The sequence below is a fragment of the Culex pipiens genome, chromosome 2, assembly GCF_016801865.2.
Source record: "Culex pipiens pallens isolate TS chromosome 2, TS_CPP_V2, whole genome shotgun sequence".
Classification (NCBI taxonomy): domain Eukaryota; kingdom Metazoa; phylum Arthropoda; class Insecta; order Diptera; family Culicidae; genus Culex; species Culex pipiens.
In genome coordinates this window covers 189,755,742-189,778,471 of record NC_068938.1, presented here as the reverse complement: position 1 = coordinate 189,778,471, position 22,730 = coordinate 189,755,742, and the positions used below count along the sequence as shown (strand labels likewise).

The following is a 22,730-nucleotide window of genomic DNA, read 5'->3' as shown; positions in this document are numbered from 1 at the left end:
GTTAGAGAAAATGCCCCTCAGGGGCTGTTCAAAAATCACCTCCTCCCCCCACTTGTCACAAACTGTCACACTCATACATTTATCGAATGTGCGATTTCCACAAATATACTCCCGCCGCACCACTTCCAGGGGAAATTAAAACGGTCGTACGCCAAGCTCTCCATTAGTACAGCTGGGTATAGTGAGTGCAACTGGCGACTTATTGCGTCACTATTTCGATTGCATTTGCATCTACAAGCATTATTGATGGCAGCTCGACGTTTGCGTTTACTACGCATCGCAATAAAATTTGCCGGTTCTGCGAATCGATGCCATATTGAGAATGACGGTTTCAGGAAGATGAACCGTTCCAAGAAATTTTGATTTGAATTGAATTGAGTAGATTCCATGCGACAATTGAGTGTTAACAAATTTCAAAATAACTATTTTCTATGGTAATCCTACAAGTAGTAATGAGAATTGAAGGCTTAGATTGATACTATCATCTTAAGAATAAAAGAAGAACTTTGGATTTTGTCATTTCATACTAAAATGTACTGTACATTTACTATCAATGTGCATTTTATTAGTTTAAAACTTTATTGTTTAGGATTGTTTTTTTACATGGCATACATGTTTCTATCTTAAAATAATAAAGATTCGTTTAGGCAGTAACTGTAATAGAATTAAAAATCTAGTCTACTGGAAAGCATCTAAGAATTTCACCAAACCATAAAAAAAACTATTGAAATATTTTCCTATAAGTCCTCCTGACAACATTGCTGCCATCATCAAAGTTTTCCCGATACCGTCGCATAACCACATCGTAATCCTTCTTCAAGGAGGTACTCTCCGGGCCCCAATCTTCCGCAGGTTGCGACGCCTTTACCAGCCTTGCCGAAAGTTCAAGCTTATCCGACTGCTTCCGAACCGCGTTAGAGCCCCACCCAACGATCTGCACCAGCGTAGTAAATCCGTACAGACACCATCCGAAAACCTTATAACCAGTTGGAACTTCATCGGCATCCTTGAAGATCTGCAGAATGAACACCACTATGATGCACGCCGGCGTCAGCAGCCCCCAGCAAATCCTCCAAAACAGTCCGGTTTCGATGTCCAGCATGAACTTGATATCCTGACAGACCCGATTAACGCCGTAGATCCAGCAGAACGTGACGGCCTCCAGGATCACCAGCGTCAACGACGCGAACGTCACCCCGTAGTACTCGACAACACCGAGCACGTGCAGACCAGCTGGCGTAATGTACACCAAACCGCAGCAAAATCCAGCGATCGCGATTCCCAGCACGGCCTTCCACGTCTGGACCTGCGGGTACCGGTCCCGAATCGAGGTCAGTATCGTTTGAACAATGCCCATGTTGCTGCCGAGTCCGAGCAGGATGAACATCAGGAAGAACATGACGGCGAAAAAGTTGGGCGCAAAGTCCATTTTGGCGATCGCGTCCGGGTACGTGATGAAGGTCAGCGAAGGGCCGTTCAGACCTTCAAGCTCGGTCACGTTACGGTTCGTCACGTGCGCTAGGTTGCCGACCACGCCGAACACGATGACGCCGGAGATGATCGAGGTGAACGTGTCCAGCCAGGAGATGATCATGGCGTCACTGTGGAAGAACCTTGGGTTATTTTTGGTGATTTGGGGTAGGATTTGGAAGCTCACCGATAGATGTTGTTGGAGAAGCTGTTGAACGAGGAGTACACGATGACGGCTCCCAAGCCGATCGTAAGTGAGAAGAAACACTGCGAAACTGCTTCGTACCAGACCTAGGGAGAGAGTAGTGATTAGGTGAATGTTATCGTATTAAAAGAGCAGATATTAACCATAGGATTCAGCAGCGCGTTGAAATCCGGTCTGAAAAAGTACGAAATTCCGTTCATGGCTCCTGTCAGTGTGCAGGCTCGAACGAGAAGAATCATCAGGATAACGTACGGGAAGATGGCCAAGAAGTAGGAAACCTTGCCGGAGCTCTTGATCCCCTTGATCAGCATGGCAGTGATGCAGATCCAACAGACTAGTAGACAGAGTGCCAGCCGCAAGTCGGGAGTACCAAGGCCACTCTCCAGATCTGGGGCCATCTGGATGACAGTTTTACTGCGAAAATATATGAATCTTACAATTTGTTTTCTCAGAGAAGATCGTGGTATATTCTTACCTGAAGTACAGCTGCGCCGATACAACTCTCGGCTCAGATTGATTTCCATGGTGTACCTCTGGTAATAGGTTCGACGAGATGCAGCCTTCCCAACTAAGTTGACATTTGGTCCACGGCAGTGGATCCTCAAACGATGCCACAAAGTACCGCACCGCGATCGCCAGCAACGCCGCGTAATATCCCACGATCGTGAACATGGTAATGGTCTGCCCAACCCCAACCCCACGCATCAACGGACTCACGTCAAACACCTTGACGCACCCCCGACTCGAAAACTGTCCCATGATCATCTCCAGGTAGTACAGCGGCCTCCCCACCACAAACAGCACGATCAAGTACGGGATCACGAACGCTCCACCGCCGTTCTTGAGCGCCGTGTACGGAAACCTCCAGACGTTCCCAAAGCCAACAGAAAGCGCCACACAGGACAGCAAGAACTCGATTTTCTTGTTCCACTTTTCACGCGTAATTCCACTATCCGCATCTTCTCCAGTTGATTCCCCAATGGTGAAGCACGTGTTCACGGTTGCATCGCCGGCATCGACCTGCAATCGAAACGTGTTACGTCAGTGGCTTTTTGTTTACATTAGCGTCGCGACGCGTGGTGAGAGACGGGAGAGAGGAACACAACGGATGAACTGAGAGTGAGTCGGATGGCGAGAGAATGCACGCGGCTGTGCACAGTTTTTAGTACAGTTCTACGCGCGGGAACGTGACGAATTCACGGGATTGCCGTGAGTCATGCTTATGTTGGGAGCACGTGGATGTCAAGTGCAGGCATGGGTGATTTGCGTCAGCGATTAGAAGTGAAAAATTAAGGCTGCTTTTAAGTTAGATTTAATATTGAGATGGATAGCTCACAGCTTAAACTAAATGAAGGAAGTTTATAAGGAAATTCAATCAATTTAGAACTATCGCAGGCGCGGTGCAGCTGGGAAATCCAACGTAGTCTGTGAAGCACAATCATCATAAGAATGCTGACACTGGATCACTAAACAAGTGTTATCGAGACTGTTTAGCAAACATAAAAATAGTGTAACTAATTTCCCTAGTTTATATCTTAATAAATTGACCAAAGCTTGATTATTTCAGCACTCGTCGTATTTATTAAGCTTGGTAAACTCATGCTGAAAAAATCGTCTTTTTGCCACTGAACTTAGAGTGGACATAGAATACAAAAAAAAAACAGTCGAATGTTTATTAAAATAAAAGATCATTAAGGGAAAAAACTATTCCTAGCTTCAACTCCAAAAGGTCATCTTGAAAAAAATTCTTAGTATTTTCATTGCGTTTCATTAAAGTTTAATTTTTCGATAAACACATAGAATACGTTTGCTTGAAAAATTGCATCATCTTTTCCAACTAGACAAAATCAATACAAGAACTTCTAAAAAGCACAGAATTCTAAATTTTTAACGGATTTAGTTCTACATCCCACTATCGCTTACCGTTAAATGTGCACTATCTTGCAAAGGAACAATTTTACCCAGCAGAACTTCCGGCGCTTCACCATTATTCAACAGTTTATCCACGTTCCAACTATTTTGGGTTGGCATTTTCTTCCGTTAGACTCAATACACGCTGTAAATTTTCTTGCTCACTCTCTCGCTAGTTCACAGCTAGCTGGTCGACCTTGGCCGTGAAATGCTAGTCGAGCACTGAAGACGGTTTCGCGCCGAACGCTGCTATTAGTACAATGCACTCTAGCTAGTGAGTGTCACTAGTTGCAGTGCTGCGGGAGCGGATGTAGTTGCGAGTGCATTCGCATTCACCCTGCTCTTTTTCTGGTTTTGAGTGAGAGCGGAATAATGAAATGCGATTCGTTCACGCGTGGCAGTTTACATTCCCGGAATTGTAACAAATTCTTACAATCGAACGTGGAAATACCCAGTGGAATCTTACTGGAGTGAAAAACTGGTAGTTGTAATGATTTTTAAATTGATTAATTGAATTTTTTTTTTATTTGATTACTAAAATTGTAACAATTGCGAATATCAAAATTCATTCATTTTACGCGGATTAGACATTTTTTGGAGTAAATTGGGAACAAACTCTGTTTTTTTACTTTTTCCGGGTGTTATTTTCTAGATGTAATCGAAAACCTCTTTGTTATAAAAAGTACAAGGTTTTGATTGTCTTTAAAATTCACACGTTAAAATTATTTTATTTAGGTGACGCTGAGAAAAATATTTTTGCACAAAATTTAAAATTGAAGGAGCTTTATGTAAGCAACCCGTAGTCCAAACGATAAAGTCAAAGCAAGCAATTCGTCGCTTGTGTGCTATCTTGTGACACGTATGTTGTAAAAAGATAGTCAAGTCACAAGATAGCACACAAGCGACGAATTGGCTCAGTCCATCGAAAATGTGCTTGCAGGGATGCTTTTCCTTCAAAACATTTATTTATTAAATAAAATTTCAAAAAAAATCGAAGGAAGGCTTTAACTTGAAAACGGTGCCGTTATAAAAAAATTACAGTAATGATCAATTCAAAATGTTTGCATCATAACGTGAAGATCCCATCATTGCCACGATTTTTCGTTAAAAGATTCAGTTTTTCGTCGCTATCAATATTTTGATGAAATTCCTTCCACAAGTTGTTCAGAATAGTACCCTACATGTGTTAAAACTTTTTGGTAATGATTGATTTGAATTTTTTGATCTTTTTGAAAACAATATTTTCATTTTTTCGAATCAAGACTAACATTTCAAAAAGGCCAAACATTCAGAATAACGCCCTTTTGAAATGTTAGTCTTGATTCAAAAATTGTACATATTGTTTCCGAAAAGATCGGAAAATTTCACGAATGTTGCATTTTTTAACATCGAAAATCGGACCATTAGTTGCTGAGATATCGACATTAGAAAATGGAAGGTTGTTTGGGTGAGAATTAGAAAACTTCAATTTTCCTGTTTCTTTTTCCTAATGCCGCTGTATCTCAGCAACAAGAGGTCCAATCTTCAATGTCTCTTAGAAAATTTTATAGCAAATTTACTGAACTATTAAAAAAGAATTCAGGAATGATCACTCATGGTCAGTATTTTAAAAAATCGAAAAACTGCAAATATTTCACTGAAATCAAACTTTTGCTGGCTATATATTGAAAACGAAGCCCTATATAAAAAAAATGTAAATATTTTTTGATTGCAAACTCCATTTTACATAAAAAATAAGGTAAACACATTTATTTGCATAAAATTACGTTTTTTTCAAAAATCACTTTTTTTTTTCTAAAATCCAAACTTGGTGGTTGACTTTTTTGACCATACTTCTCTATGGCTCTAAAGTTACGAGTTTTGATCCCCTAAAACATATTAAAAAATCTCGAAAATCACAAATTATGTATTTTTGGAAATTGAGTTTTTGGGAAAAAAAGTTAATTTAAAAATCGGCAATTTTTTTTCGTGTACTTATTTTTTTCTGAATATTCCTCAACACTACCTACGACTTTGCCGAAGACACCAAATTCATTCAAAAGTTACAGATTTTCGGATATTTACGTACCATTTTTGTATGAACAGCTGCCAAAATTGTATGGAGACCTGTATGGGTGAACCAATAACACAAAAGGGCTTCTTTGGTCATAGGGAAGGCCTTTTGCTTTTGCTAGAAAGGGATAGGAAATGTGATGCAAACAAACGTTTAGCTGCCATGTAAACATACTTTGAATATGTTAGTAAATTTTGGACAAGAAAGTTTTATTTCAATAAAGAAAATTTCAGTGCCCAAATATAAGCCATCGCTTTTTTTTTAAATTAAATATACTTTATTGAATCTTTCTTATAATAATTACATTTGATTCACATAATAAGTGGTCAGCTGTGGCTCTTCAACTTTAGTTTGCTTTTCGTGATTTAAACACTGTTCGTTATAATAACATTAAAAGTATATGATTTATCATTTTTGTAACACCAGGTACAATGAGGAAAAAAAATGTAAAGAAAACATAACCTAACATAAAACTAACTTAAACTTACAATAAACTAAACAATAAACTAACTCTCGTTGTTGATATTGAAGAGACGGTCGAGAACGGGGGTTATCAAATTATAGAATGAAAAATCAAAGCAATCTATTTGAAGGGAATGACAAATTTATTGACAGCTGAAGCAATATTGATATCGAGAAGATCGACAGCCAGAGAGTCCACTGTAGCACATTTTCCCTGAATTTCAAACATTTCTCTTGAATCTTCTGATCCAACATTTTTATTTTTGCTAAGTCATCGCCTAAATTTTCAAGTTATCGAAGTTTTCATGAAAACGTTGTTTTTTCTCGTTTTCGTCATTTTCCAGTTCTTTTGCGCGGCGCGTCGAAACCCCCAGTTTTTATGTTCAAAATTAACAATTTTTAATATGTTATGGAATATATTACAAGAAATCCAGGGACATTTATTCAGATATGAGTACTTTGACCTCCGAGACCATAAAATCAGCAAATGAAATTTTCATAGGACCTTTTCAAATGCTCAGCTAGTTTTTTCGGACCTCTACATATTCTTCCCGAAATGCCCAACCAAAAATGTTTTTTTTTTAAATTATGGCGCTTTAAAATTATTTCAGCCGTTCCGAAGATATAATTTTATGAGAAAAGTGATTGTGAAAATAGACGAAAAACGTCATTTTTTTTACCACCCCATTTTGGATAAGAGCACCCTAATCGCCATACAAAAAAACGGGTGTTATTGTTTTTGTTATTTTGGCCAAGAAACTCCAATGCCAAATTTGAGCCAAATCGGAGTACTTTTGATTTGAATACTTCCTGTTTGACATGGAATCGCTGTATATCTTAATTATTCACTAACCGTTTCAATCAAACCTAATTGAATTGACATATTTCGGCTATGTCAGAAATTAATGGAGGATTGTTTGCCCATGTCGAAATTTGAAATATTGGCATCCCCCCTATTGTATTTATATTCCCTTTTGCTTGCATTATACAAGGAGCAAAACAAAAGGAAGGACGCAAATAAAAACTGTTTATGCACGATTTGCGCCTAGATCGGCTTCTGTAATCCAACGAACACAAGCACAAAACCGAACAGCAGACAAAGCATTTTTACGATCGTTTAATCTTTTCCAGAAATTGGAGTCATTTTTGCGATTTGCTGGCCTAGTAAGGTTTGTACCTCGCAGTCGGACGTATCAATCTGTACAAGCAAAGCCAAAGATTTGTCAAGTAAGTTATTTTACTTTAACTTTATTTTATTATAACTCAGCAAAATGTTGTCTAAATCATGGAATAATCAAAAAGTTTCGTAACTGATTGGGTAAAACCTTTTCAGAGTCACATACAAGTTCAATATTGAACAATGGTTGAACTTAACCTTGAACTTTGAAACAATGTTTTAATTTTGCCTGTTTGACGGCTCGTAGTTACATAATTGATATAACAAACACTTTTTTTTTTCAGAATGTCCTCCCGCCAACTTTCGAACTACACACTGGATCGCCTCGAGGCATCGCTGAGCCGGTTCTTTCTCCAGGAAAACTCCAGCACAACCGCGGTAACTTACGGGTCTTCCGGATCGTCGAAAGGCAACCACCAACACCACGGCTTCAAGCTGGTGGCCACCGAAACCAAGGTCGTGCAGGAAACGACCCACCGCGAGCTGGTCCTCGAGGGCAGCTATGGGAACAGCCAGGATTCGGACGGAGATGATTCCGGCGCTGCCGCCGGCGAGCGAAGTTCGTACGGCAATGGTCCGACGGAACAGGTGGGCTACGAAGCTCCGTCAGGTGGAATAATTGGTTATGCGGTGGCCTCGAATCAGTACGCCGAGAAGGAGTACTACCGTGAAGCGCAGGAAAGTTCCGAGCAGTACGAGGAGTCGTCCGGGTACGACGGGGGGTACGATGGTGGTTATGAGTTGGATTCGTACGGGGAGCAGTCGGATTATGACGGGTATTACAGTGGATATGGTGACTACTATTAAGGTGGTCTAAAGTTTTCGTAAAAAGATGCTTAAGTACGTTCCATTATCGTACTCTCTGAAGGCTGGCTGCATGAACATGAATACAGTAAGGAGAGTGTGATATCTGTGCAAGTGAAATGCTATATGCTTACCTTGTTGTCGATTTAATGTGTATTTCGTACTTATTGGAAGAATGTTAACGAATAAAAATGTATGAGTAAATACTAGTTGTTTCGTTGTATGTCTCGGCAGTAATCCAATAATTTTTTACAAATCAATACTGATAAAATGACCTGGTGTCACAACTTTGATCTACTTAAACATTCGACGAAAAGTTCGTCGAACAATGTTCCCACTCTTGTTAAATGACTCTCCATATCGTTGCATAGCTGCGTCATAATCTCTCTTCAAAGCAGTACTCTCAGGTCCCCAGTCTTCCGTTGGTCTTGAAGCAGATCTTACTTTGTCTAGTAATTGCTTCTCCGGTTGTTTACTTGTAGCATACGCACCCCAACCTATCATCTGTAACACCACGGTAAATCCGTACAAACACCAGCCAAACACCGTGTACCCAACCGGAACTTTATCTGCATCCTTGAAGATCTGCAGCATAAAGACTGCAATGATGATCGCCGGCGTCAACAGTCCCCAGCATACCCTCCAAAACAGTCCTGTTTCGATGTTCAACATAAATTTAATATCCTGGCAGATCCGGTTAACCCCGTAGATCCAGCAAAACGTGACGGTCTCCAAGATCACCAGCGTCAACGACGCAAACGTCACCCCGTAGTACTCGACAACTCCGAGCACGTGCAGACCAGCTGGCGTTAGATACACCAGCCCACAGCTGAACCCAGCGATCGCAATCGCCAGCACGGCCTTCCACGTCTGGACCTGCGGATACCGGTCCCGAATCGAGGTCATAATAGCCTGAACAACTCCCATGTTGCTCCCAAGTCCAAGCACGACAAACATCAGGAAGAACATCACCGCGAAAAAGTTCGGGATAAAGTCCATCTTGGCGATCGCGTCCGGATACGTGATAAAGGTTAGCGAGGGTCCTCCGAGGTCTTGAAAATCTTTCACTTCACGACCTGTTACGTGGGCCAGGTTACCGACCACCCCGAACACGATGATACCGGATATGATCGAGGTGAACGTGTCCAGCCAGGAGATGATCATGGCATCACTGTGGAAGAACTTTGGGTTACTGATATGACTCAAAAGATGCAGTTTTGCTGCTTACCGATAGATATTACTGGAGAAGCTGTTGAACGATGAGAACACGATCACGGCCCCCAAGCCGATCGTAAGTGAGAAGAAACACTGCGATACGGCTTCGAACCAAACGTTCGGCTCCAGCAGCTTGCCCCATTCTGGGGTGACAAAGTACAGGATCCCGTCAGCGGCGCCGTCCAGCGTGCATGCTCTTCCAAGCAAGATCACCAGAATGACGTACGGGAAGATCGCCAAGAAGTAGGACGCCTTGCCAGAGCTCCGAATCCCCTTGATCAGCATGGCAGTGATGCAGATCCAACAGACTAGTAGACAGAGTGCCAGCTTCCAGTCGGGAGTTTCGATGCCGTCGTTCAAGTTTGGAGCAAGTTTGACTACAACTTTGCTGAAAAAGGATCTTGATCATTCAAGGCAGCACTTAAACACCTTCAAATACCTACTCAAAGTACAGCTTCGCGGACACCACCCCGGTTCCATTCTCAACCTGCACCTGTCCCTGAAAGCTCGACGACACGCATCCATACCAGTCCGATTGACATTCGGTCCACGGCAGTGGGCTTCGAAACGAGTCCACCAGGTATCTCACCGCGATCGCCAGCACCGCCGCGTAATACCCCACGATCGTGAACAACGTTATCGTCTGTCCAACGCCAACTCCGCGCATCAACGGACTCACGTCAAACACCTTAACACACCCCCTGCTCGAAAACTGTCCCATGACCATCTCCAGGTAGTACAGCGGCCTCCCCACCACAAACAACACGATCAAGTACGGAATGACGAACGCCCCACCTCCGTTCTTCAGCGCCGTGTACGGAAACCTCCAGACGTTCCCAAACCCAACGGAGAGAGCCACACACGACAGCAGGAACTCGATGTTCTTTCCCCACTTTTCACGTGTGATCCCGCTGTCATTGTCCACCATAACTGGCCCGTTCGAAGTCATATCCACCGAGGTTGTTACATCGCCAACCTGTAACGAGAAGATTACATCAGTGACCGTGTCGAGTCTCGTGGGGAACGCCTCCCCACTTGGCGTAGGTACAATCTGCGCAGTGCGCCTTTTCTTTATGAATGAGGCAAAGTGCAGTGCAGCGTAGTAATACTACGAAGATGCCTTTCAATTGATTCACTGAATGGTCGCGTGGCATGGTTGACGAAGTTTTTTTTCGTGTGAGGTCAATTGATCTTGGTGGAGGTATACGGCGGACATGCTAGGGCTACGCCAGACGGCTGCGCCGTTCGATTGAACTTGAACTTGCTGGGAAGAGTGGAATTTTGCGGGGATTGCTGGGACATATCAAATATTGGCGTTGCCTAGATAAGACCAAGTCAAAACGACTTGTGGCTAGTTTTGCATAATTTGAGTACATATCGTCAAAATCGAGCTACCTTGCCTCATGTCGATCTCGATCCTCAAAACTCGATTTCAATACTGGGGTATTCAATAGAATCCATAAAAACTTGCATCTTGCATACACATCGTCAGCTATGTGCTATCTTGTGACATAGACCATTTTGGTCGAAAATGAGTTAATGATGAAGTTTTGCTATACATAACAAACGCTACAAGATGCTTTAACCCGATTTTGGGAACTCGCTTCCGTTTCCCGGATATCGCAATGCACACTTGTGACATAGACCATTTTATCATCAAAATGACCGTGCACACTTGTGACACGTCATACATGTTGTTGGAAAATGTGGAAAATTTCTCTTGTTTTTCACAAATTTATGTTGATACACACTTTTTGAAGGCAATGCAATCTTTTGTTTTCGAAAATATACTGATTAAGTCGGTTAAACTATTGATTTAAGCCTATTTTAGTTTGTATGGGAATTCTGTGCACACTTGTGACACGTAGTACAAATTTACTTTCGAAACACACTTGTGACACGTGCTTTTCAGATTTTTGATTACATAATTTACTGTATCTTTTAACTGGTGTAACCAAATTAGTTGAAACTTGGAGCGTTTGTTAAGCGATAGTATACGAACCGATTGCTTCAAAAAGTTTGGCTCTACCATTCATAGTTTTGAAAATATTTATCATCAAACTTTAAAAATCGATTTTCTCGAATAGTACTAAATGGTCGTTGTCACAAGATAGCACACAGCTGACGACATGTTATGATTTTTGACTTTAACTCGGGACTTCAGTGACCAAATCCAACAAAAATTCAGGAAAATTATGGAAAAAAGTCTTGCCATATCAAGGCGATTTGTTTGAAAATTTCTGAAACATTTACACTTTTTTGTTGCTGTATATGGTATCTTAATTTGAACATAAAAAATGAATCTTTATTACAGTCATCTAAAAAAATCATTGGGACATTTTCAAAACATGTGTTTTTTAAAAGGTTTCCAGAAAAAAAATAAAAACTGTCCCCGATTGTAGATAAGTAAATTCACACCAATGTACACAAAAAAAGAACAAATTCGAAATCGACTTTTTCTGATCATGCTTGCTTTTTTTGGCACCTTCCCAGTTTATTTTGCGATTTTCGTCATTTTTTTCAAACCAAAAATGATAGAACCAAAAATGATAGAACAAAACTTGACCACTAAATATTTTCTAATGAAATTGGAAGCTGAATTGAATGGTGTCAGCAGATTTTTGGTTAGAAAAATCACATTTTGCATTTTGCTCAGTTGAAACTTAACATTTTCTTGATATTCATGTGATTCATTTGTACCGTAAACTGGGGTGACATTGATAGGATTTCAATTTATTTTTGTAATATTTTATGGTGTTATGGTTTTTCTCAAGATTATTATTTTGTTATACATGTACTAGGGTAGACCTCACAAGGTCCATGTACTATTTTTGAAAAAAAGCTTTTTAAATTGTGCTTTTAAAAAATAGCTGCGTTGAAAATTTGTGTGACTTTGATAGTCATAGTTTTTCTTGTTAAAATCAGATTTAAGGTATTCAATTTTTATTTTTACGTGACATTTACCATCGCTATGGTTGCTAGTATCGTTTTTGATAAAAAAAAACAATGTTTATGTTTAGTAACTTAGTTATAAGCTTTATAATGAAACACAATTTTGCCTGAGATTCGATAAAACTTGTTTAGTTTATAAAATTATCGATTGCATTTTGAACTGAATTCGAAACACGAATCAAAAGTTTTCACGTTTTTTTGTGAAATTTGTTCTTTAGAAAATGCCTATAAATTTGAAGCTTATTTTTAATTCTATTTCAAAAACTATGTGTTATATTTATTACTAACACAACTTATTTTACCTTTTCCTAATGGAAAATGCATTCCGTTTTCCGATTCGAAATCACGTTCATTGAGAAAATCATGGCACTTTGAGAATATTAAAATAGTGCTATTCATCAACATTTTAACCAAACATTAAAACTTTTCAAAATTTTATGAAAACTTCTTCTTGAAATACTTTGAACACTTCTCTATCAGTATGGTCAGTATGATAGCATTCCGTACGTTTTAAATTTGTACTCTTCATGTTGCGGAAAAATCTCAAACCTATCGAAGTCACCCCGGCTATCAAAGTCACCCCTTTTTACGGTAAATTAAATATATTGGTCTTCAGAAGATTTTACATAGCAATTACTTATTTTTGAGCTTGCAGTTGCAGTATTTACTTTACACATTTTAAGAGGTAACAAAAAAATCTTATATGAAACCTCTCCACATTTCCAGATGAATCATTACCATGTTGAACTTTGAACTCTGAACGAAATTTCAAGCATTTTATTTTATTAAAAGTAAAATAAAAGTTAGCAAGCAACATTCTCTGTAACTTTAACAAGCAATGTTGTTCTGACAGTGAAAATTTGCGATAGAGATTAGAAAATGTCACCCAGTGAGTGTTTTCAAAATTTTTTATTTTTATCAAATTCCAAAAATTGGTATGTTTGCCCAACACGGTTGCTGTTTATTAACACCTAAACTCCTAAGCTCAAGAGAAATAGGAATTTGTGTGTTCCCCCTTTTTCTTGTGCTTGTGAGTTTAGTTGTTAAATCTGGTACAGAATAAGCGACAATTATTACACCCTTCAACCAAATTAAAACAGTTTGTTAATCTGAAGAAAGTCAAATAATTTTTTTCAATTCAATTGTGTTTTTATTAGAATTTAACAGTTCTGCTCCAGGATGTTACGTTTGCAATTCAGAAATTTGGAGAACCTTTCAACTGAGATCAATTCATAGGCCTTTGCAGGGAGGGTACATATTTCTACGTTTAGATTTTGCTAGCTGGGTGCTCTTTTAGGGAAAATAAGTTAATTTTTATTAACTCACTGAAAGTGCTTCCGCATACTTCTCACCAGTGTGCTGGTTTGGTTCAAACTGCTGGTTTTAAATCTGATTTGGGATTTTTTATCGTCTTCTCTTTCCTAAGCTTGAAGACGACGTGATCCGGAGAAGTCTGAGTGGAGATTTGAAGAAGGAAAAAAAACTTGTTTTCGATCCGTTGCATCTATGCTGGGATTTTTGGATGCTGGTTTGAATTTGGGAAATCCCACCATTTGCTCTGAGTGAGTTGAGCAACTTAGATTAGAACCAAGTTTTGAATATCATCGTTTTTTAAAGGATGAATGGTTCTACACAGTTGAAAGAAGTAAGTAAATTGAAAATTTTCATGATTTGTACATTGATTATTGATTTTTTATATCAACTTCCTTATTAACTTGACTGAAAGTCCTAAAGTGCATTATAGCACTCATTTGAGTGTTGAAAAGTTCAACTTATATCGTAAAGTTATACGTTTCGAAACTATTTTGATTTTGAACACTACACAGAAAAAAAATGATGGTAATATTCATCAGGAAATGGTGACAGATTTTGTGTCAAAAAAAAAATGATTAATTTTACCCCAGAAAATGATGAATTTTCACCAGTTTTTGATGAATATTCATCAGTAGGGTTTGTGAATTTTCACGATTTCACGGACAGCGTGAAATTCGTGAAATTTGAAGATTTTCGTGAAATCCCGTGAAATTTATCAATTTAAAAAAAAAACATTTTTTTAAGAAATAACAACAAAATTAATATTTCATCAACGAAGACTTATTAACTAAATTTTATTTGTTTTCAATTGAAAAGTCATTTGAAGAATTGCTAGCAAAACATACATTAACATAAAATTGTTACAACTTTTACTGAGAAGTGAATACCACGAAAACTTCAATGATGATAACAAAAATCATTCAAGTTAAAAAAAAATTTCTCGTAATCATCAAGTTATCACAAGGATGATATCAACAATCATTTGAGTGCAGTTTTTTTAACCAAAACTTGTTAAAATTGACAAAACAAGTATTTTGTGATTAGTTTTTAAAAGATCGCGCAGATTTTGACGAAGAACTTCGTCTTAGGGCTCTATACAGGGTAGCAATCCAAAATTTCGCGAAGCGAAATGAAACCGAAAAATGAAACGCCTTCCCCAAGCAGAGGGGAAAATCACAGAAGCAGCGCGGCCGACGGTTTTGATATAAATATAAACGCCACCCCCTCCACAGCATTAGTTTAGTCGGTGGTCTACCACCGAAGCGAGAGGAGCTCAGCTCTTCTCGCGAGCGCCAGCCTTCTCTCTTCCCTACAAAACCACGGGAAATTTGAAAGCTGGCTTCAGTCGGTGGTCTACCACCGAAGCGAGAGGAGCTCAGCTCCTCTAGCAAGCGCCACTAGGTGGCGTCTTCAGGAACTAGCCTTCCCGCTTCCCTACAAAACCATGGGAAATCGGAAGGCTGGCTTCAGTCGGTGGTCTACCACCGAAGCGAGAGGAGCTCAGCTCCTCTCGCAAGCGCTTGGCAGTAGTGGCCACCACCTGGAGGCCCCGGGGATGTTCCGATAAGGGGACATTTGCGGAACCATAAGAGTGGGGGCAATATGGGTATCAAACTTTAGGGATTTTGATACTGGACATGAAATTTGACATTTTGGTAGTAATGGCCGCAACCTAGAGTGGCCGGAGGCCCCGGAGATGTTCCGATAAGGGGACATTTGCGGAACCATAAAAGTTGGGGCAATATGGGTATCAAACTTAAGGAATTTTGATACTGGACATGAAATTTAACATTTTGGCAGTAGTGGCCACCACCTGGAGTGGCCGGAGGCCCCGGGGATGTTCCGATAAGGGGACATTTGCGGAACCATAAGAGTTGGGGCAATATGGGTATCAAACTTAAGGGATTTTGATACTGGACATGAAATTTGACATTTTGGCAGTAGTGGCCACCACCTGGAGTGGCCGGAGGCCCCTGGGATGTTCCGATAAGGGGACATTTGCCGAACCATAAGAGTTGGGGCAATATGGGTATCAAACTTAAGGGATTTTGATACTGGACATGAAATATGACATTTTGGCAGTAGTGGCCACCACCTGGAGTGGCCGGAGGCCCCGGGAATGTTCCGATAAGGGGACATTTGGGGAACCATAAGAGTTGGGGCAATATGGGTATCAAACTTTAGGGATTTTGATACTGGACATGAAATTTGACATTTTGGCAGCAGTGGCCATAACCTGGAGTGGCCGGAGGCCCCTGGGATGTTCCGATAAGGGGACATTTGCGGAACCATAAGAGTTGGGGCAATATGGGTATCAAACTTAAGGGATTTTGATACTGGACATGAAATTTGACATTTTGGCAGTAGTGGCCACCACCTGGAGTGGCCATAGGCCCCGGGGATGTTCCGATAAGGGGACATTTGCGGAACCATAAGAGTTGGGGCAATATAAGTATCAAACTTCAGGGTTTTTGATACTGAACATGAAATTTGAAATTGGCGGAACCATAAGAGTTGGGGCAATAAAGGTATCAAAATGTAGCTGCTCCTCTGTGATGTTGCTGCACGGTTACGCAAAACGGAAATGAAATTAAATCCAGCCTCGGAATAGAGTTATCTACGTGCGTATGTATTGCGTGTACGTACACGAAAAAGATTGAGGTTAAATTTTGTACAGTCCAGCAAAACAAATGGCGTGCTAGTGTGCGTGAGAGCGGGCTTAGATAACTCTATCAGAATCACCTCGAAATTTACGAGCGATTACATATGTGTGTGTGTGAGTGTAAGCGCGTGCAGTCCAAAAATATCAGCCTGCTGCGCCCCACTTCAGCTCATAAGAGGGCGCAGAAGGCGAAAATTTCCCTAGGCAGCCCAACGGACAAACAACGAAGAACAACCGCTGCACCGCAGGAGAAGCAAACCACAGGCCAAGGTTCCGAAGGAGAGAGGAAACCGGCCAAGCCCGCGGCCCGTCCGCTGGTTGACGAAACGAATCTGGCCGCCATCACCCCGAAGGATCGGAACTTCGGAACGAATCGCCACTGCAGACCATCGGGAAAGAAGAAGAGGAAGAGCTCCTCCACCATCGCAAGTGTAACGGACAATAAGCAAAAGCCCCGCCGCAAGTAGCACTTAGGAACGTGGTGCTGATGCAGGTTGAACCAGACCAAAGCCATGGACATCTTCCTCAACGTTGACCGGAGAAGCGGCCCGAATGAAGCACTACACCTCGCGGAAGATTTGATAAACAAACGGCCCTTTTCAGGGCCACCAAATATCTCACGAAAGAGTTGTTCCTTCAAAATTTCCCTCTAAGAATGTTCCCTAAAAATTTAAAAAAAGATCGAATAAAAATCATTTCACCACAGAGTTAGCATGAAACCACTGTTTCTGTGTGGTAGAATGTCATAAGCGCTTGTGTGTGTGTGTGTGTGTGTGTGTGTGTGTGTGTGTGTGTGTGTGTGTGTGTGTGAGCACGGAGAGGGAAAAATCGCCTGCTGCAAAAATGCACAAGTCAGAATAACTTTTTCGAAAATTTGGAGCCGTCGCCGATTGCTGGCAACAGCCTTCAAAAAACACTGGCTCAGAAAAAGCCCCATCGAAACGACGTTGAACGCTTCAACTTTATCCTCAGCTCAAGCATCTCCGCCGTCAGGTATTCCCGGTTTGGTTGACTCGTCCGACCGGGAACTGCGGCCCAGCTCGAGACTACCGTGTCTGTTTCTCGCCTTCACCTTTCCTCATTTTCTGACGCGTCGTCCCTTCCTCGTTGAAAGTCGAGAGTGAAATGATTGCGAAAATGACAAATCGACCTATATTTATAGATTTTTGTTTTGGCATATCGCGGAACGATCAAATCTTGGTGGCGAATGCAGTAGGAAGGCAGAGAGAATGCAGACTGCATTATGCATTGCATTATGCAGTAGGAACGGTAAAATGAGGAAAAAATCTTGCGTGCTTGTGAAAAGAGGGGAAGTAGGGGAAATATACCCATTTTAATCACACTAAGCCGTTCGACCCATTCTCATCACTTTTCCCATTTTCCGCTACTAAAGCAACATTTTCAGATGTTTCAACAATGGAGAGTTGCTTACTCACTTTTATTTGAGCTATTTATTACTTCAGAATTGTCAAAAACACTTTATAAAAGCTGTAATTCATGATCAAAGTGCTGATAGGCCGATAATAGAAATAGGCTGAGAAAGGGCATAGTTCCCCTAATAGCGAAGTAGAAGTATAAAAATACGTTCTACCCTTTCCACTCCACTTAGTTGCCACCGAGATGCTGAACAAGTCGGGTCGGCTCATAATATCTGAGCCGCAGACGGGTGAAGCAGCAGCAGCAGGGAGAGAGAGAGCCCCAAATTCTCTCTTCCGGAGAAGGATTTCTTCTGAAAAATTACCTTTATTTTCTAGAGAGAGAGAGAGAGAATCGGAGAGCAGCACCGAAGAGGGCAAATTGTGTGCGAATGCCGTAGAATGACACACCATACATACACACTCCCGTTTCATGGTACACGCTGATTGGGTTCGATGCGTCGAGTTTCCCTTCCACGGATGTTCGATTGATGTATCTAAATTCGTCACCTGAAAAGGCCATCAAAGACTGCGACCAACTACAGATACACCCGGGGACGAGCAAAACCGCCAGCGGAGGCAACTTTTAGGCAGTGGAGTAAAATCGTTTAACCTAGTAGACTGTGTGAAAATTGTTGTAGCCCTGTTGTATGGGTTAGTACAACGAATCTACTACGAGCTCGTGTAATTGGTCACGGCCCCGGGATGCACAGCCGGGTCAGTCAGGAAGCTTCCCCCAATTCGTTCAAAGATTTTGTTTACGCCAGTGGTGGCCAAAACCTGGAGTGGCCGGTGCCCTCAAAGAAGGTTCCCCCGGGGCCCGGAGGGCCTTTTACAGAACCATACGAGTTTTGGCAATATGGGTATCAAAATTTATGGTTTTTGATACTGAACATGAAAATGGCCATTTCGACAGTGGTGGCCAAAACCTGGAGTGGCCGGTGATCTCAAAGCAGGTTCCCCCGGGGCCTGGGGGGACATTTACAGAACCATGTGAGTTTTGGCAATATGGGTATCAAAATTCATGGTTTTTGATACTGAACATGAAAATGGCCATTTCGGCAGTGGTGGCTAAAACCTGGAGTGGCCGGTGCCCTCAAAGAAGGTTCCCCCGGTGCCCGGAGGGCCTTTTACAGAACCATATGAGTTTTGGCAATATGGGTATCAAAATTCATGGTTTTTGATACTGAACATGATAATGGCCATTTTGGCAGTGGTGGCTAAAACCTGGAGTGGCCGGTGCCCTCAAAGAAGGTTCCCCCGGGGCCCGGAGGGCCTTTTACAGAACCATACGAGTTTTGGCAATATGGGTATCAAAATTCATGGTTTTTGATACTGAACATGAAAATGGCCATTTCGGCAGTAGTGGCCACAACCTGTACTGGCTGGTGCCCTCGAAGCAGGTTCTCCCGGGGCCCGGGGGACATTTACAGAACCATACGAGTTGTGGCAATATGGGTATCAAAATTCATGGTTTTTGATACTGAACTAAAATTGACATTTCGACAGTAGTGGCCACAACCTGGAGTGGCCGGTGCCCTCAAAGCAGGTTCCTCTTGGGCCCAGGGTAACATTAACCGAAACATACGGGTTGTTGCAATATGGGTATCAAAATTCATTGTTTTGATATTGAACCTGCAAATGGCCATTTCGACAGTAGTGGCCACAACCTGAAGTTGCCGGTGCCCTCATGGAAAGTTCACCTTGGGGGAACATTTAGGACAATTTTGCCGACAAATCTATGAAACAAAATACAATAATCTTATCCCAGATTTCACTAGCAATCCAAAAACTCATTCAAAATGTTTGGTCCTATGTCTTTCGGTTATGTCTCTGACATACCATCTTGAACTTTTTGGCAATATGAGTAATAAATCGCTGGGGGTAATAAATCGATAATTGCGAAATTATTGAAATTGAGAATAACTCTTTCGTAATCAATTTTAGCCCTAAAAAGGGCTTTTTAATGCTTGCTGTTGAAATTTACTTGGCTGTCGCCGATGGCTGGCAAGAGCCTTGCCAAAACATTTCCCCACCGCGAACAACATTGAACCCTTCCAGGTTCGGTCTGCCCCTTCGCCGCGATGCTTCTCCGCCTTCAGCTATCTTTGTTGCCGCTGTGTCGTCCCTTCCTCGTAGACTGTCGAGAGTGATTTGAGTACGCAAATGAAATAGATTTTCGTTTTGGGATTTCGTGGAACGAAGAAATCTAGGTGGCGAATGCCGTAGGAAGGCAGAGAGAACGCCGTAGAAACGTCAAAACGAGAAAAAATTCTTGTAATGTGTGGGAATAAACGTTTAATGTGATTCAAATTTGTTGTGACGCAAAGAAAATCTTTAACACATGGTTCAGACTGGCTCTTTGTAATGAATTGGAGTCCTGATAATGGCTTTTTATTATTTCAAAATATTTCTAAAAAAATGTTCAATGCCAAAAGTTTAATTGATGAAATGATTTCAAATCAACTGGCACGAAAATCTTGACATTACGATTAGCTGTGAAGCGTTTCAAAACTTTAGACGTTATCCAACGTCAAAATACCATAAGATCTTAGAGCAGAAATACCATAAGATCTTAGAGCAGAAATAAATAGATCTTAAGAAATAACCGTTTCGTGATTGATTTTGTGGCCAAGAAACGCAAATAATAAAACTATAAAAAAAATCATTAACTTTTGTGTCCGAAGTTCTTCGTCATGATGGTTATGCCTGTAGCATTACCACTGCACCTTTTTTAAATTGAATTGATTTATTTTTAGAAATCATCTAAAAGATTAAATGAATAGTATTTTTGATCTTTAAAAAATATTTCAGATTTTTGCTGAGTCCTGTTTAATTTTCACGATATATGTTTATTTTGGTGAATAGTTTCCCAGGAAATTTAAAAAAATCATTTTTTTTTTGTTTGCGCTGTTCTGATTTTGAATAACAATTTGAAAATTTCATTACAGATTAAATTATATTTGGTTTTTGGATTTTTATTTTTGTTTCAGATAAAATAGAAGCATATTGGCGCAAACTTTTTGACTACATAAGTCGAATATTTAAAAAAGCTTTTCAATAACAGAGAATACGCATGCCCCACATTTCGAATATTTAAAAAAGCTTTTCAATAACAGAGAATACGCATGCCCCACATTTCGTTTAAAAATATTTATAGAGCCCATCCCAGTTATGAATCAATGTTTTTTTTTTTAATTTAAAAAAAGTTTTTTTTTGTGTCACGTTAAAATTTAGTTAAGAATTTTTATTAGCTTATAGAAAATTAATATTATAATTTAGCATAAAAAGTCAATTCTGTAATTTTTACACCACATTTTAAGGGTTATTTTAACATTTTCACGATCCGCGAAATTTCCGTGAAATTTTGTGTTTTGAAATTAGGGTCCCCGTGAAATTTGCAATTATTGAGCGTGAAAAATCACTAAGCCTATTCATCAGGTTCACATTTTTACACATTTTGAATGTAATATTACTCATAAAAGAGGTAATATTCAACCTACCAAATTTTCAACATTCCATAATTCAACTTTTTTTTTCTGTCTATGATTGTGATTGTGTCACTCTTGGGGCAATGACTGTCAATGGTGATTCTGCATTCAGGGACACTAAATGCTTCTACAAACAACATAAAGAATACCATTTTTATATTGATACATTCTGAATCAAGATTTAAATGTTTTTTCCTAAAACAAACATGCTTGAAATGCTTGAAAATTGGAAAACGATGCAACTTTTTCCACAATTTTCCAAAACAAATCAAAATTATCAAAGTATTGTGCAGAAACTAGGCTAAAACAGCTGTCTCAATTCACCACATCTGTTCCGTTTCGTCCCAGATGACGGAACCGGAATCACAAAATTCTGCAGGTCCTTGTTGTTATATGTACGACTCGTGATGAAAAAACTAATAATTTGCTACTTTTGCATAAACCACTAACATGATATTTTTTTACTACTCGATGAATTTTAGGTATGATTTTGAACTACAAACTTTTAATTTAAAAAAAATCTAATACATTTATCTAAAAATCAGTCTTAAATCGTTATTAAAACATTTTGAACAGAAAAGGTCAGTTTCAAATGAACAAATCAATAGAAACAATGATCTCAGTTGATAACAACAAAGTGTTTTCTCTAGTAGGATCAAAAGTACAAACAAGGCATGATACGATACCTGCCCTACGATACCTGCCCTAAGCTCATAAATAAACAGAACTGCTTACAACAAACAATTTGTTGGGGTTCCACCGTAAACCAGGTCTGTTGTCAATCGGAAAGCTGTTTTATTCTAGCCATAAACTGCATTGTTTAACGATGAGCAATCAATTTTACTGCTTTATTTTTCAAGCTTTCTTCTAATGAGTACTATCCGTTCCTTTTTAAAAGATTTGGTCAGAATTCAACTTTTACTTTTAGTTATGCAAGTAATTTCTAGTTACCTTTCCGTTAACTCCACTTCCGGAAACTGCTTTTTCGGACAACTCCACACCACTCAAACCTTCTTCTGGAGGCATTCTGGACGAAACACGCGACAAACAATTCCGTCGTACGCGAAGCCACTTGGTCGAATGTTTGATCGTTGATAACGCACTAGTACTTTATTTTTTATAATACTTAAAAAATAGTATCAACAGCTCGAGCAGCAACCCCTCGAAGTGAAAAGATGAACCGTCTTCTACCGGTGCCCGACGACAAGTGACGATATTTCGCGCCAGGATGCAATCATCATTCGGGCTGCGGGTTTCGCGCTCGTGTGGAGAGTTGGGCACAGTAAAAGTTAAATGTTTGATTTTGATTATGGGTACCTTTTTTCGATAATTTCAAGAATATTCGAAAAAAGAAAAGAATCATATTATTTCAAAATGATTGAAATTATGTAGGTCTAAATAAGTTAAGATTCAATGTACGAATAAACTGTGTAACAAACTATCAAAGGTGGAAAGTGGGCACGACAAAGAGGTTTGTCTTTTGAATGTATTTTTAACATAGAATCAGAGCCAATTTTAGGGAGCTGTAGGGAGCTATAGGAAGCAGAGAGCAAGTTTCCAAAATAAAAAGCTATTCAGAAGTCGAACGCTGATGATCTC

At 40.2% G+C, this 22,730-nt stretch overlaps 3 protein-coding genes across 3 annotated transcripts in view; 1 reads left to right on the top strand and 2 right to left on the bottom strand.

The window, feature by feature from the left end:
• LOC120422931 (uncharacterized) overlaps positions 1-8,286 on the top strand; it is a 114,752-nt gene extending 106,466 nt beyond the window's left edge. The window contains exons 2-3 of the mRNA XM_039586510.2: positions 7,305-7,328; positions 7,563-8,286. Coding sequence (XP_039442444.1) covers positions 7,564-8,085 — 522 coding nt within the window. The 5' untranslated portion in view covers positions 7,305-7,328; position 7,563 and the 3' untranslated portion in view covers positions 8,086-8,286. The remainder of the gene's footprint in view (positions 1-7,304; positions 7,329-7,562) is intronic.
• On the bottom strand, positions 544-3,943 carry LOC120422926 (sodium-dependent nutrient amino acid transporter 1-like). Its single transcript, XM_039586504.2, has 5 exons — positions 3,599-3,943; positions 2,151-2,695; positions 1,819-2,089; positions 1,658-1,761; positions 544-1,601 (listed from the first exon to the last, which is right to left on the bottom strand). The coding sequence occupies exons 1-5, from the start codon at positions 3,704-3,706 to the stop codon at positions 722-724; spliced, it is 1,908 nt and encodes a 635-aa protein (XP_039442438.1). The 5' UTR covers positions 3,707-3,943; the 3' UTR covers positions 544-721.
• Positions 8,213-22,347, bottom strand: LOC120422930 (sodium-dependent nutrient amino acid transporter 1-like). Its single transcript, XM_039586508.1, has 4 exons — positions 22,083-22,347; positions 9,741-10,273; positions 9,311-9,685; positions 8,213-9,253 (listed from the first exon to the last, which is right to left on the bottom strand). Exons 1-4 carry the CDS (start codon positions 22,155-22,157, stop codon positions 8,377-8,379), a joined length of 1,860 nt encoding a protein of 619 aa, XP_039442442.1. The 5' UTR covers positions 22,158-22,347; the 3' UTR covers positions 8,213-8,376.
• Positions 22,348-22,730: the final 383 nt, after the last annotated feature.

What these genes read in the sequence shown, in the direction of transcription:
- LOC120422926 (XM_039586504.2), bottom strand. Translation starts at nt 3,706, where the DNA reads ATGCCAACCCAAAATAGTTGGAACGTGGATAAACTGTTGAATAATGGT. An exon ending in TCGGCGCAGCTGTACTTCAG is followed by an intron (nt 2,090 to 2,150) that starts GTAAGAATATAC and finishes ATATTTTCGCAG; the next exon opens with TAAAACTGTCATCCAGATGG. An exon ending in TTCTCCAACAACATCTATCG is followed by an intron (nt 1,602 to 1,657) that starts GTGAGCTTCCAA and finishes GTTCTTCCACAG; the next exon opens with TGACGCCATGATCATCTCCT.
- LOC120422930 (XM_039586508.1), bottom strand. Translation starts at nt 22,157, where the DNA reads ATGCCTCCAGAAGAAGGTTTGAGTGGTGTGGAGTTGTCCGAAAAAGCA. An exon ending in TCCGCGAAGCTGTACTTTGA is followed by an intron (nt 9,686 to 9,740) that starts GTAGGTATTTGA and finishes ATCCTTTTTCAG; the next exon opens with CAAAGTTGTAGTCAAACTTG. An exon ending in TTCTCCAGTAATATCTATCG is followed by an intron (nt 9,254 to 9,310) that starts GTAAGCAGCAAA and finishes GTTCTTCCACAG; the next exon opens with TGATGCCATGATCATCTCCT.